The sequence below is a fragment of the Acanthopagrus latus genome, chromosome 17 (assembly GCF_904848185.1).
Source record: "Acanthopagrus latus isolate v.2019 chromosome 17, fAcaLat1.1, whole genome shotgun sequence".
Taxonomy (NCBI): Eukaryota; Metazoa; Chordata; class Actinopteri; order Spariformes; family Sparidae; genus Acanthopagrus; species Acanthopagrus latus.
In genome coordinates this window covers 10,916,222-10,931,016 of record NC_051055.1, presented here as the reverse complement: position 1 = coordinate 10,931,016, position 14,795 = coordinate 10,916,222, and the positions used below count along the sequence as shown (strand labels likewise).

Sequence of the window (14,795 nt, the reverse complement as noted above, 5' to 3'; positions counted from 1 at the left end):
AATGTGCTAAAATTACAGAGATGTTTGCCACCACCACACCCACACGTTCAATTGCAGATGCAGGTGAAGGGCCATCATCATCAACATCTAGCAGCAGTGCAGCGGCAGTCCAAAGTGCTCAAGCTGCCGAAGTAACGCAAAGGGATGTGCAACAGAGTAACGTTAGTTACACAGATGAAGAAAGTGTCCCTATTCAAATTGATTCGGAGGAGGTGGTGAGAGACGTGACGGAAGGAAGGACGGAAGGATTGAGGAAGGAATAGTTACGAGTCCGGTAAGAGGTAGCCAATATGTTGGCAGAGTGAAGGGAGGGACATGTAGGGAAGGCAGAGGGCTTTTTTTGAGGCGTGTGTGTGTGTGTGTGTGTGTGTGTGTGTGTGTGTGTGTGTGTGTGTCACTCGTGCATTTAAGTGTTTGTCGACAACCTGCAGTCCTGCACCTTTAGCCTACCTAGCTGCTACTCGCAAATGAACCGTCTGCCAATTAATAGGCCATATTGCCATCCACATCAAATTAATGAGTGGTCTTCTGTCGCGATTGAAATTCGAAATTGTTGTCAGTCTTCACGCAGTGCACCAAATAAACCCCCAGTGCTGATGTACATTATATAAACGACATGGCTCTGACTACTAGATTTCTAGGTAGACACACGTAGGCCTACACACACGCAGAATGATGATAGAAAATGTTACGTGTAGCCTATATCTTCACTAAATAGTAGGCTATCTGGTGGAATTGTAGGCTAACACTGTGCAATTCGTGCAAATGCTGTGATGACATTTGACATGGTCTCACTATAGGCCTAATTTATCTTGACTTATCTTATTTGTGTTTGTGAACAGTACATTTTATTAAACACTTGTCTAAAGACATCTCTAGCAGTGTTTTGTTTGACGATAAATTATGCTACAAGGTGGGAATTTTGTCACTGTGGCCTTCTCTTCCAAGTCTGAGTATTGTAATGAGAGTATTAAAAGACTGTATAATACTACTACTACTATTACCACTACTACTAATAATAATAATAATAATTAAGAATAATCTTTTACTAAGGTTATTCGCTTCCATGCAGGTTACTGTGGTTTAATGTTTGAAACAAAACAGTGAGCGCATATATCCTTTGATGTGTCGCATGCCTCAGCATATTGTTTAAATAATCATGGTGGGCCGCTATGGCCAAAAATGCCCGGGCCGTTTTTTGGTCCCAGTCCAGCCCTGACTACAAACCCAAACAGTATTTAAATGGTTGCCTATTTTTGCACTTGAATTCAATATAAGGATTTCTGGAAGTAGCTTGTAGAAGATATTTCATATCAGTTCTAACTGTAGAGAACAACTTAGCACTCGCTTGGACTGAAAAATCTTGCCATTGGCAAGTCAAGTTTTCGTATTTGAATTCTCAATTTGTAAAGCAGAAAGTTGAAAAGGCAGTGCTGAGAGAGCTGTGCGCTCAGTCGTGTCACATTACCAGATATGGGAATGTTTTAAAGGAGCAAGGTTTTTCTACGGCCTAATTCTCTGATTCTGTTGGACAGTGGCTGGCAGCAAGAATGACAGTGTATCAATAGACCATATTCTCATGTTACCACACTGTCCCTGTTTGCTGTCTCACTGCCTGGTTTAATGAATGTCCAGAGACATTTTAGATGGAAGGAAACGAAATAGGCTCCTGGGAGGAGCAGTAGCAACTCACGATTAGAATAGCCATTAATTCTCCATCTCACTGTCTTTCTGCTTGGAGGCGATTCTCTCTGGTTTTTCATTTCAGTCTTGTTGGCTCTATACTTAAACCATCCCTACACTTACATTTATTTACGCCTCACTGTTTATCTGTCAACCTTTCAAGCTCTAGTGTTGCCTCTTTGAAGAGACAGTGACAGAAGATAGACACACTTTACGGATAGTAATTCCATTAAAGCCAGACACTACAGATGAATTGTGTTAAAGCTGAATAAATTAATATAACTATTACTTCTGGATAACTCTTCTTCGCCACTCTATAAATCAGAGGTGCATTTTTACCATGTGTTTAAGAAAACAATAACATATAAATGAGTTGCTGAATGATATAATGATATACCAACAAACCGCTCTGTACAAATCTTCCAAATATAGATAGGAATAACACTGAAAGATATGATGAGAAAAATACAAATTTTGTGAAAACAGGCTTTAAAATAGTGTTTTGAACAACTCCAAACAGTTTTTATAGAAAAAATAAGACACTACAGGTGTAAAAGGTAAAAATCAACGTGAAACTTCCACAGTTGATAACTTAAATTAGGATTTAAAAAAAAAAATCTATTTCAAGTTTTCTGAAATTGTATGTTTAAATATGCAAGTGCAGCATTATCTAAATAAATAAGTGCCAATTTGCATACATTTCCAGAACACAGATCTGTCACAAAGACAACACGTCAACACGAGGCAAAATAGCCCAAAGTCTCAAAATTGACCAGTGCAATAAACAAGTTTCTGCTGGAGGCGCTTGGCCTCAAATAGCTACTGCAGAACTACTCTGGGAGTCCTATAACCCAAGCCATTGAAACCCTTTATTCTCCTTTATTTTTAATCATATTGTTATCATATTGTTTCATAAGAAGACAAACTTGAAAAAACAAATACTAAGCAACATAACTTTATCGATATAGACTTCCATGTCGTGCCTCCAGGGTAAGCACTGCAGTGACCACTTTTAATTAAACGAAATTTGACAGCTCTGTCCAGCAAATGTATTTATATCTGATAATTCCACGGTTTAGTAATGATGTGTAATATTGGTTAAATTTGGGTTTGGTGCCATCATTATCTTGCTGTAAATGCAGCATTTGATTAAGAAATGTGTATGCCTTCCTGCCCTTTTCATTTCCTCTCTTTCTACCCCTTTCTCCTCTATGTTTCTGTCAGCTGTACACACACACACAAACATTTGACTTTGGAAGATGGATGAGGATGGTGAACAGAACTGGGAGAGAGATGAAAGAGTGAGAGGTAGGGACAAAAAGAGGTGAACGACTGAGGTGTTGGGAGACTGTGGGGGGTGGACAGTGGATTGGGAAGAGGTTTTGTGTAGCTCTGTGTTTAGTGTGAAACAATTGGTGATGAGCAGAAAGGGCAGGATCTCTGAGGAAATAAGATCAAAGGACCATCTGCCTACATACAGGAGCCGGGCCGGATTTAGACCAGAGAGACAGAGAGAGAGAGAGAAATAGACAGAGAGACAGAGACAGAGACAGAGAGAGAGAGAGAGAGAGAGAGAGAGAGAGAGAGAGAGAGAGAGAGAGAGAGAGAGAGAGAGAGAGAGAGAGAGTGGCTCAAGCCGTGGCCAGACCTGAAAAAGAGTGATGTTTCTGGCCCGTGGCAATAGAGGCTAACACCATCTTTAAATGGAAACCGGAGGAACCCTCCATCTGCAGCTTTTTATTTCTCCAAGCTTGCCATTTCTCAGACATATGCTGTACCATTTTCTTTTTGCTGTGCCTTGCACTGTAGAACGAGTTGGCACAAGCAAATTTGCTCTGCTGGCTTTGGGATTGCTTAGGATTGTATATTACAATCTTTTTAGTATATCCTCTCTTCTGTTTGGATGACTTTGCAAATCTTAGACCTAATATTCCATCATCATCAAAAAGTACTAATTTATTAATTCAAGACATGCAGTTATTCACTGCTTTGCATCAGAAAACAAACAAAAAACAATCTGATTATTTGTGAAAAGAAAAGAAAAGAAAAGAACAGAAAAAGAAAAAGAAAAATACACACAGATCCACTCCAAACTTTTCCATAGTGCAGGACTTCTAATCTTGGATTCAGTAAACCATTGTGGAGCCATATCTTAAAAGTTGCATTACTCCATTTCACTATATAGCAATGAAAAACAATAGCAGACTATTCTCTTAGATTGGAAGGAAATATTCTGTATATAGGAATGGTTTTCAATCCTTTTACAAGCTTTTGCCTAATGCTAGTTTGTGTCCTTGCAGGATACTGTATGAAGTTGTGGCTTTGTCTAAAAATAAAAACAAAAATAACTGTCAAGGTTTTCCCCGACTGAAAATGAGATTGCGGCAGCACTTGCTAATGGTGGTTTGGGGTAAAGGGAGGCTGACACATGAAAAGCAAAGGAGATAGAGCTCCCTACTTGGAATATGTGCAGCAGAGTCTACATCACAATAGCCTCTGTATGTAGGTAAGTAGGTAAGTAAGCCCTTACAGCACCTGTGCTGCCTTACCTAATTTTTTATTCATCAAGCCAATTGATCACACTCGGTCCTTTCCCATGTAGCAAAAATGATAAATTACATGTGTGTACTGCTGTGAGACCCTTACTACTAATCACACATCCCAGTGTTGCCTCTAGGATTATTTTCAGCCAGGGGAGGACAGGGTTTTCTTGTACCTGGGTGATATTTGAATGCTGATGGAAACATCAACATGTAATTTAAAAAAAACATTATATGCCGTTATGATTTGGTGTGGTAAAGCCATGGGTAGAAGCTATTGTCTACAAATTTCATATCCTATGCTTTGTCTTTGTTTTCTCACCTCCTCCACTCTCCTTTCATCCCTTTTTCATCCCTTTAACTTTACAGTGCATCATCACATTTACTTCAGCTAACATTACCTGAAACATTATTTCTTCTTAATATTGACAATAATGAGTTGATAAACAAATAGAGCCTATATTGTGAATGTGTATCTAAACTGTAAATTCTAACTTAACTTGCTGCATGTTAAACCTACCTTCTTTCTTGACTTCCGACTTCCAAGCTGTGCCAGTACTATCTATTTGGATGTCCTGACTTGATTGACATCCTGTCATTGTTCATTTTGTGCACATTCAAAGAGGAGAGCGAAAAACAGTTTATCTGAGTTCAGTATAGCGGACAGTGCCACAAAGTCATTTAATTGCAACTTTATTACATTTCACAAAATTCTGAAGCAGCACCGACAATTATTTTATATGTTTAAAGGTATATAACAGATGCACTGCATCATCATAAATTGCAAGCTATGACACTCTCAGGCGCAAAATGCCTTTCTACATATGTAATGGATTATTTGTATCCATGTGATGACAGGTCTCATCTAGGCAAAGACAGGAATAAGTGGCATGGTATGATGAGTGCTAGTCAGCAATCTATCAACTCGCTGTCACAAGAATCCATCATTACACTGTAGCATCTTCATCACTCTCCTTCAATTACACACATACAGCAGCGTTAAGGGTTCAAGTGGGCAACAGTATTTTTGAACATGCTAAAGAAGATTTTTGAGCAAAAAAGCATTATGAAGCTGTCAGAAAAGAAAATGTATCACATCTCAAGCAATGCAGACTCTTGAATTTGTTTCAATATATTATTGCTGTGAACTACACTTGGCTCTTGCTGTACACTTATACTGTACATGTTAATGTTATTCTTTGGTTTGTGATTTTAGTAGTCTGATCTGCCAAGTGCATCTAATTGAGACAAAGAACTTGAGACCTTTTTACTTTCCCATGCTGCATAGGGTGTTCAGATTTCGTCCATTCTTAGTAGATTTGCATTGTGAAACCTAAAGCATTTTCAATGGAAGGACCTGTAAAATGGTTCTTCCATGGAGAATTTTCACCATTGGTAATAACATAAATCATTGATATTATTCGTCTTCACATCCATGTGTAACAAAATTAACAGTCCAAAAAATCCACGCTGTCCTCAGACAGACACACATTTTACGGTCCAAGTTTTTAAGCGCAGATAACTCCCATATTCACGTATCAGCAGAAAAGTGGTGCACAGTTTCACAGGTCCCAGGTGTGACTGAATGATGTGGCATTTCTATTTCAAATCCTTCAGACTGTGGCCTCAAAACAGCATTTTTTTCTCTGCTGGATCTACTTTTTATGTTCAAGTTGCTGCTGGTCCATCTCATTGACAATGGTTCTGGAGCTGTTGGGTAACCACAGTGGACTAAAAGTGAGCTTTTATTCATTTGGTACTGCCAAATATTTTTAGATAAACCTTTAATTGCTTCATAGGTCGTGATAGCTGTTGTTGCTATGCCTGCAGTCTGGGAGAAGAGCTGACTGTGACCTCAGTAAGGCAGCAGAAAAAAATAGTGAAAAACATCACATTAGAAAAAGAAAACTAAACAAAACAAAACAGTCCACAGTGCAAAGAAGCGGGGTCCAAATCTCATTCTCCACTACAATCATAGTGCAGCCAGAATCCAGTAGATGAAGCACTCCACCTTACAACAGAATGTATTTAAGCTACTTTCTCTATAGGAATATAAACCTAATTAACCTTTCAAGACAGGGAGGCTCTAATCAACTTCAACATGATTAAAATCTTTTCATCCCATCAGATTGCAAATAAATGTATAGATCTAATGATTGTGCTTATTATTATGCTTGTGCCACACTTTACTATGTCTGTGGCACAGACAAGTCACCCAATCATGCAGCCATTAGGCTGCCAATCATTGAAATGCAATTAACTTTAACCAACTCATGGAAATCAAATGACAAAAGGTCAAACAAAAACAATCACCTACTAATTTTACATTTTTTAGCAGAGCCTTGTAGATAACATCATATATCCTCCATGATACCCGACAGTAACATTGTACAGCTATGAGAGAAAATCTGCAGCAGCCAGTCCCTTATAGTGATTAATAACTCATCATTAATGATAAATCATCCTCACCTCTACAGATTGGCACAGGGAAGTCCCACACTGACACACCAGCTGCGTTGGTCACACATGTGAGGAGTGAATGTCCATCCAGAACATAGCCAGTGACACACCGGTAGCGGATTTTATCACCTATGTTGAACTGGGTTCCATTCAGTATGCCTTTGGGTGGAATCCCTGGGTTTCCACACGCACTGCTTCTCAGCTCTGGAAATAGAATAACAAGACAGTAATGTTAAGAATTACAATTGTTTTCTTCCTTTTGTCTCTAGTCATTTATGCAGAGCTGTCTAAAATGTATTTTCATCGTTTTTACCATGTTATATTGTTAGACATTGTTTAAAAACTTCAGTGTACACTCTATGCACTGAGTTCATTTAATGCCATTGCTACTCAAATGCTTAGTTATGTCTGAAGAGCCATCATTCATATGGTAATATGATAGAATGCACTACCCAGGGAGTGCTGAAGTACCATACTTTGTCTTACCCATCTCTTTACATTAAGAGTTCACTGACCAATATAAATCTATGGCTAGAAGCAGCAATGAAGGGCAGAGAAAAACAAGTACATTAGCACAATGCAGAAGGAAATAAAAAATAAGAGATAGTAAAAAAAGATAGCAGGGCAAAATGAAAAAAGCAGCAACAGCTGCCAACTATATTTATTTTCCTGTATGGCCATTTGAATGGCCATTTTGCTTAAAAGCAGGGGCAGAACTCAAATTATTTTCATAAATTCATTGGTGGAAAATTCCCCACTACAAAAAAAAAAGAAAAAGAAAATGAAACATGGCACTGAATGTGCACTAGACCTTTTGATTACTAGCTCTTATCTGATACCCACTGCAAGGCCCCACAGATTGCCCAAAACATAATTTAACATGAACATTAGGTTTCAGGAGTCCACAGGAATGCTCACTAAATGAATGCTTTAGGCACATTCTACTGTGCAATGATAACTGTCATTATTTAGACATGGATCTCTTCTAAGTTACTCACATTAGTTACTAACTTTCTTTTACTTCTCTTCATAGACAAATCATAATTTTGACACGCATCTTTTAAACTCTGGAGAAAGCTAATATGTTGAAGTCTGCAGAATATGTATGTATGTTAACAGAATGTTTAGAATATTTTTAAAAACTGTTTCCTTATAACTGTAGCTGTTACAGCTACATCATTCACTGCTAATGATGGCAAAAACATAGATATTAGCTTATTTACCATGTTTAAGATTCAAGGCTCCAGTGACAATTATCTGCAAAGGCTCACAAGAAGGCATTTCTATTCACAAAGCAGTAATGCTCCCTTGCAGAACACAGTTGAACTGTAACACAGTTCAGCATGCTTGTGATCTCAACCTTTTGAATGATTAAAGTGTGAAATACAGTTTTACTTCAGCTCTTACTTTTTAAAGTAATTATTTCCTAAATCTCAAAGCCAGAGTTGCAGTGGAAACAGACAGACAGATGTGTGCTGTATTTCTCAAAGGTCTAATAATTTGGCTGACCGACTGAAGCTGTCACTTCTGCCTCTAGTGAAATCAGCTTCGACTTTGGGCATTTTTTGAGATGTATCATGCTTGTCATCACAGAAACAAATCTTAATAACAGAAGTTTATGGCAACTTTGCAAGTATCTTCTGCCCTCTCTTCAACACACAGCTCTGCTTGCTCGCCAGAGCAGATCTAGCTTCTGTGGTACTGTAGCCATCAGTGTTGATAGGCTACTACCCTTGGTGTGTAACCAATCAGATAATGCTGTGGACAGGCACTCGAACACTGATCTGAAAACCGATTACAGCAATGGTAGAAGCTTTGAAGAATTCAGGTCAGTTCTTGATATTAGAGGCAAAGAACAGTATGTGACAGAACACCATAACAATGAGAAATAACATTACTTGTACAAAATTGCATTAGTAATATTTAAAATTCCAAGGTAGATACATTTTTGAAGATGGCATATTGAAGTTATATATCTTCCACAAGAAAGCAATTCCCGAGAAATAGTGCTATTCTTATGCACTGACATTGCCAAAGTGCTTATGATCAATGTACTCCTTGGCAAAGTACTGAAAAAGAATTTTGATAGCGATCTACTGTTAGCTGTGATGAACATGTCTGGAGAGCTGTTCAATTCTGTGTTTTTTTGGTTGAACACAATCTTCCAGTACATTTCTTTCTTCCATTAGTCCACCATAACTCATTCGCTGTCAAAATTTCCCTGCACACAAAAAGTATTAGCTTTTATCTCAAGTTAATCAATTCAAGACAATAACACAGCAATGGCATCTTTTTGCCCCGGCAGTTACATGTTAGTTTTTAAATTGTCTCTTCAGCTTGAAGGCAGGGTTGGGTCTGACCTTGAGCTCATGTCACTAAACTAAACACCTGAGGGAGTCAGACTGCAGTCTAATGATATCAGGTCCTTTTGGCAGTCAACCTGCTGTCAACCTGAGCAAAGAGGTTAGGCTTGTAAAACCAATTATCTATACAACAAACAGAGTCTTTCAAAAGATGTTACTTTTTTTTAGATTTTAAACATGTATGGTGTTTGTGTGTCTATGTAAAATTGTTCTGCTCCATACATCTGTCTCTCATCACCACTGTAACTGTGTTTACAAATTTTAAACTGCTAAAACAATTCGTGTTGTTACGTTTTTAAAATTCCTTTTGGCAAGGTTCAACTGTACCAGTATCAAACTCCTAACAATTTTTAAATAAGAATGATGAGGAAACACATTGGTATGGTCTTTAACAAGCTACTTCCACTTGTCTCTCTTCCTTTCATGGGTTAATAATATTTAACGTATGCAATTTTCTTCGACAAGGAAATTATTCAATTGTTTATTATTATAACTGCATTCTTATGAACCAGCAATATGAATCAGCACAGAGACTCACACAGCATTTTTCTAAAATACAATTCTCATATACAGTGTATTTTAAAGACACACTTAGCCGAGCTTTATGATAAAGGACACTGCATAACTGAAATTGTGGTGCATGATCAATACAATCCAATTGGAGTGATCAGCTCAGGAGTAGAGTTGCTGATGGGAAAATAAAACATCCCTCAATCCTTCAGCTTGTGACTGATCACGCAGTCAAGTTAAATGATTATTTTTGATAATGTGCCATCTGTTTGTAGCTAATTATTCCAACTGGCAAGCCAGGCAACCAGAAGACATTCTTACACTTTCACAAACTGTGTGTTATAGATGGATGTATCTATGGATAGATACAGACAGAAAGAGATAAGGAGGAGGGTATTTGAGACCTGTATCCTCAAGTTGATTTCATTGATTTTCATTGCTCTGTGAAGTCGCATTTTCTAATGATAATTTCCAGGAATCATTTCAGAAATCCAATTATGAATCCACTTTACATTGCAGATGCCAGTATACACATCCCTCATACATATGATCCCTAATGAAAGCAATATAAATCCTCAGCATCAACTGCCGGCTGTTTATGTTTATGAGCAAAATTAAATACCAACAGACTGCAATCTGAATAAATCAGGAGGACCACAGATCATGTGTGATTTCATTTTTAATCAACTACAGAAAGTGTTGACTAACACAAGTGAAATATTGACAGACTAAACAGACCTACAACAACACTACATTCCCAAGCTTAGCTACTGATAAAGAATTTTTAACCATGAAAGCTATATTAAATTAAAATAAATCAGTCCAATGGTACAATTTTACATTGATGATTTTAGGTTTTCACAGAGAGTAACTGAAACATAAGCAGCTGAGTCTCTCATTCTCACATTGTAATACCAGCTATTTTTAGACAAAACTCCCTGCAAATGAATTGGTCTGAAGAAGAATAAAATATGCATATTGGTTGATTATCTATTTATGTATGATCTATGCATTTCTTTTCTGCAACACCTCCTTCCTTCCTCCTTCCAAGCCTCAAAATTTGTTGAAAATACAAAAGGATATTTGTGACTGACAGTCTATTTAGATTATTCTTTTGGAAGAGAAGTGCAAACTGAGGGACAGTGGAAAAAAAGCCATATCAAGTGCAACACTAATGATGCCTGACTGCAGGGGTGAGGAGTGAGAAGCAGAATTGAGATTCCACGCAGGACTAACATCTGACCAGAGCAGAGGTCAGGTGTGAGGAAGAGCAATCCAGTCTCCTAAGAATTACATTCATATGCAGCTATTACGCATTAGCAAATATGTAAACTTTTGTTTAGACAAAGTTTGGTGGAGTTTAATAGAGGCAAACTATGTGAGATAGACTAAGTGTATTTCTCATAAATAACCCATGGTGGTGTGTGCAAATTCTATGGTGCAACATCCAAAACATGTTGGTTCATATGAGCCTGAGGGTAAAGCAACAAAATCCTTAAAAAGCATATTCAGTATCAACATAAAAATGAAAAATGCTTCGATGTCCAACGATCTGCTGTTATGTGTCGTAGCCCTGCTTCACCAGTATGAAATACAGCTGTGTACTGAAGGTACGCATCCCTACACAGCACATCATGCTCCCTGGCAACAACAACAAACATGTCTGCATGGGAATTATGGAGAGCCTGTGAAATTTAAATGTATTAGTTTGAAATATGACATTTTCAGGAATCCAACAAAGTGTGACTAAGCACATCAAAGGCAATCTAAGTATCTAAAACTCACCACAACAACCCTTTAAAGTGTGATACAGACAATGTTATACTAAAATTCTGCGCACAGCTAAAAAATATACACAAGACAGAAAATCAGCTGGCCAGGGACTGGTGCTGTGTGCAACCAGATATTTTCCAGAACAACTCCCCACAACGCCTTCCATCATGCCAGTAGAGTTAAACTGGGCATTTACCATTCAAGAATGGTGATGTCACTGGAGAATACCTAAGACACACTATGCTCCAGCTATTTAACACTCATCAGCCAATTAAGAAAAACTTGATCAGCAGGAGCCTTGCTACTGAACTAGGTTGCCAACATTTCTTGGATGACTGATTGGCAAATAGCTGTGCCAATGACGTTAATGGGAAAATAAGGTTAGGTTCATGTGTATGCATCACATGCTGTTCTGTACATGTTGCGTATGAGCTTGCCATGGTATGTGGGTTTAATGTAAATCTACAACTCTCGGTTTTGATGTTATTGTTGTATCATCTCTGTTGATTTGAGATGTATGCAGTATGATAGTTTACTAATTCTAATGCTGGCCTATCTAAAGCTAAAAGCTTAGGCTTTCTGAGAGGAGCTGAAACATGCCAAACTGCTACTACCAGTTTACATTAATAGATGCAACGGTCTATCATCACCATTGCAAAGACTCTCCATGCCAACCTGTCCAGCTTTTCATAGCTTGATATAATTTGTGGCTTAAAATATGAATGAGTATAGTGATAGGGTTACTTGCTAAAGCAAGTGGGCAAGCGGAAGACAGTGACAGTGAATGCAGACAGAGCAAAGTAAAAGCAGTGAAGTTGTCAGTTTAGCAGTAATTTTCATTTCTAAATTTAAGCAGTTACTTTTGCAACCGCTTGTCTGTTTGTCCTGGTTAACGACATGAACAGTGTAGATTATGGTAGAATTGCTTTGTTCTACAGACGTGGAATATCTATCACATGACTGAGCCCGCCCAAGCTGAACCCGAACATAATTTTGTGATTTTTATTCGAACCCAGCCTGTCTAGCAGGCCCCAGTGGGTTCAGGCCATTTATTCATACCTAATTTGGGTTAAACAAAAAAAGCCATAGCGCCTCTGTCATTGTAGTGTGTATGAGTGTGTCATTTCCTTTAATAAAACTTGTCATTAAATACTGTAAATATCAGAAATATAATATGCCTTGCCACAGCAGATTTGATGAAAACATTGAAAACTCAATGAGTGAAAAATTAAATACTAAAACCTATCGGACATACCAATAGGTGCTGCCTTACTGTGTTGTAAGGCAAAAGTGCTTAAAGCTATTCAAAATGGCTCTTTATCTTTCTGAAACTATCAGACAATCCAGCAAGCACTTCTGATGGTATGGTGGGGGCACACTAGAGCATCAGTTGAGTTGACGTCTGGTGACTGCAGAGGCCACAGTATCATATTCTAAGTAAAACCATTCTGTGATCTCTCATGCCCTGTATAGGAGCATCTGAATTAGACTGTACAATTGCATGTTTAAGCCTTTGAAAAATAACATGTATACATAATGTGCTTTGCTCTCTAGAGGTTGAATATACATTTTTTTTCATAACATTAAATAAAGTAGAGGATGTAACTTTAGCAATATGAGCAGATGTGGTCTGTTAAGTCACAAACATGTTGCCACGGTTTCAATATCACAGGGAATCACAGAGCGAAAATAAATATGTTGTTATACATGAAGCCCTTAAAGGTCCCATATTATACTGTTTTTCATCAATTTCACACAGCTGTCAGAGGTCCAACAACTCTGTATTTGATATGCATTGCCCCAAACCCATCTGTGGTCCTGAATTTCAGCTGTCTAAAAATCACTTTACAGAATTCTATTCAGAGAAGTCTGTTTCTGCGCCTCCACCTTTAAATGCTAATGAGCTCTGTCTGTCAACGCCTACTTGGAGAGCCCTTCCCCCTACATCTCAACTCTCTCAAGGAGGGGAAGCCCTTTGCATTAGCAGTAGCATGCGCTAATGTTTATGGTGGATGTATATATGTATCACTATGGCTCGCAGAGATTTTTTCGTTCACCCATACCAGTTTGACCCGGAATCGGACACAGACAGAGGGGCTCCTGAAAAAGTACAGACTCTGTGGCTGCAGCAGGACGTTTCAGAATGGTTAGTGTCTCTGAATAATGTTAGTTTGTTCGTATGTGTTGTTACAGTTACTGCCATGTAGCTAATGGCTAACAGCTAGCGAAAGCTGTGTTCGTCTCCAACACAGTCTCCAAACTCTTGTCGTTGTTGTTGTCTTTAAAAAATGAAAACCAACCACTGTCTCTTCTGTTGTTCTCTAGCTGGGACAGAATATAGACACTGATGTCGGTTTTTACAACAGAGTAACTTGCCTGTTTAACTCTGAGCGACGACATTGTGAAACACTGCTATCTTACCACTGGACACACCAAACTTCACCTCTGGGATGAACGTCCCCCTCTCAGATATCTCCTATCACCACGCAGAGGAGGTTGGACTATATAAATGACTCCTTTCGTTACGTAACAACAAGAGCTAAATCTGAACAGCCTGTTGGAGCGCCATGTTACCAGTGGGTGGGCTGCAGAGACCATGCAGGACATCGCTTGTTTTACTCATTTTGGGAGTTGGCAGGGTCAGGGAGGACCAGCTTATATATGTAGAGACCAGAAAAAACATATTTTTCATAATATGGGGCCTTTAAACTTAAACCCTAGCATTACATAGAGTGTACATGAATGAGAACTGAGTTACAGCCGAGTTACAGGTCTGGAAAGACTCTTCACTGGGCAACTGTTAAAAATGCAAAATAGCCGAGGGGGAAATAACATGATGTGAACTATATGTATCACCTCTTCCTCAGTGAATATTTGCAATAATATGTCAACATACATGTTTTTGAACTCTCTCTTTGTACTCACAATTCATTCTTTGTATTTTTCTAAACCAGAAATGTGCTACTGCTCAAAAGTGTCCCACTAATCAGATGTGACTATGAGTTAGATCAAAAAGTCAGAAGTTTGTGGACTGCTGAGTGTTACAAATTATATCCAAAAGCAGCCTGTAGCCTGTGAACTCTGAAAAGAGCTCTCATTTCAGCTGCCAGATGTTGCTGGGACATCAGACAGATTGCACTCAGCTAAATAAAAATGTGATAGCATATAAATTATTTAACAGAATGGCACTACATTCTCTATGAAATGCAACTGTCTAAAATAAATGTCATGGATTTTTTGATGCTGATGTATTATGCTTTTGAGGATCAAGCTTAAGAAATAAAAAAAATCCTATCCAATACTATACTGATTCAAAGGAAGGTTATACAGAGTTTCAGTTGATGTTGATAGTATACCTTATCTGATTTATATATTCACTAATTCACATTCAGTCAGATATATTACAGTTTCTATTAAAAAGGTAAAAAGATGAATCCGAGATATAACTATACTGACATTGACTCAC

The 14,795-nt window shown here is 38.1% G+C and overlaps 1 protein-coding gene across 8 annotated transcripts in view; it reads right to left on the bottom strand.

Moving 5' to 3' along the window:
• The window catches only part of LOC119006146 (CUB and sushi domain-containing protein 3-like), a 213,205-nt gene that overhangs the window by 160,944 nt on the left and 37,466 nt on the right, over window positions 1–14,795 (bottom strand). For all 8 annotated transcript variants that reach the window (XR_005070692.1, XR_005070693.1, XM_037074543.1 and 5 more), the window contains exon 4: window positions 6,693–6,887. Coding sequence is in view for 6 of the 8 variants with exons in the window: in XM_037074543.1 (XP_036930438.1) it covers window positions 6,693–6,887 (195 nt within the window). In the remaining 2 variants the exon portion in view is untranslated. The remainder of the gene's footprint in view (window positions 1–6,692; window positions 6,888–14,795) is intronic.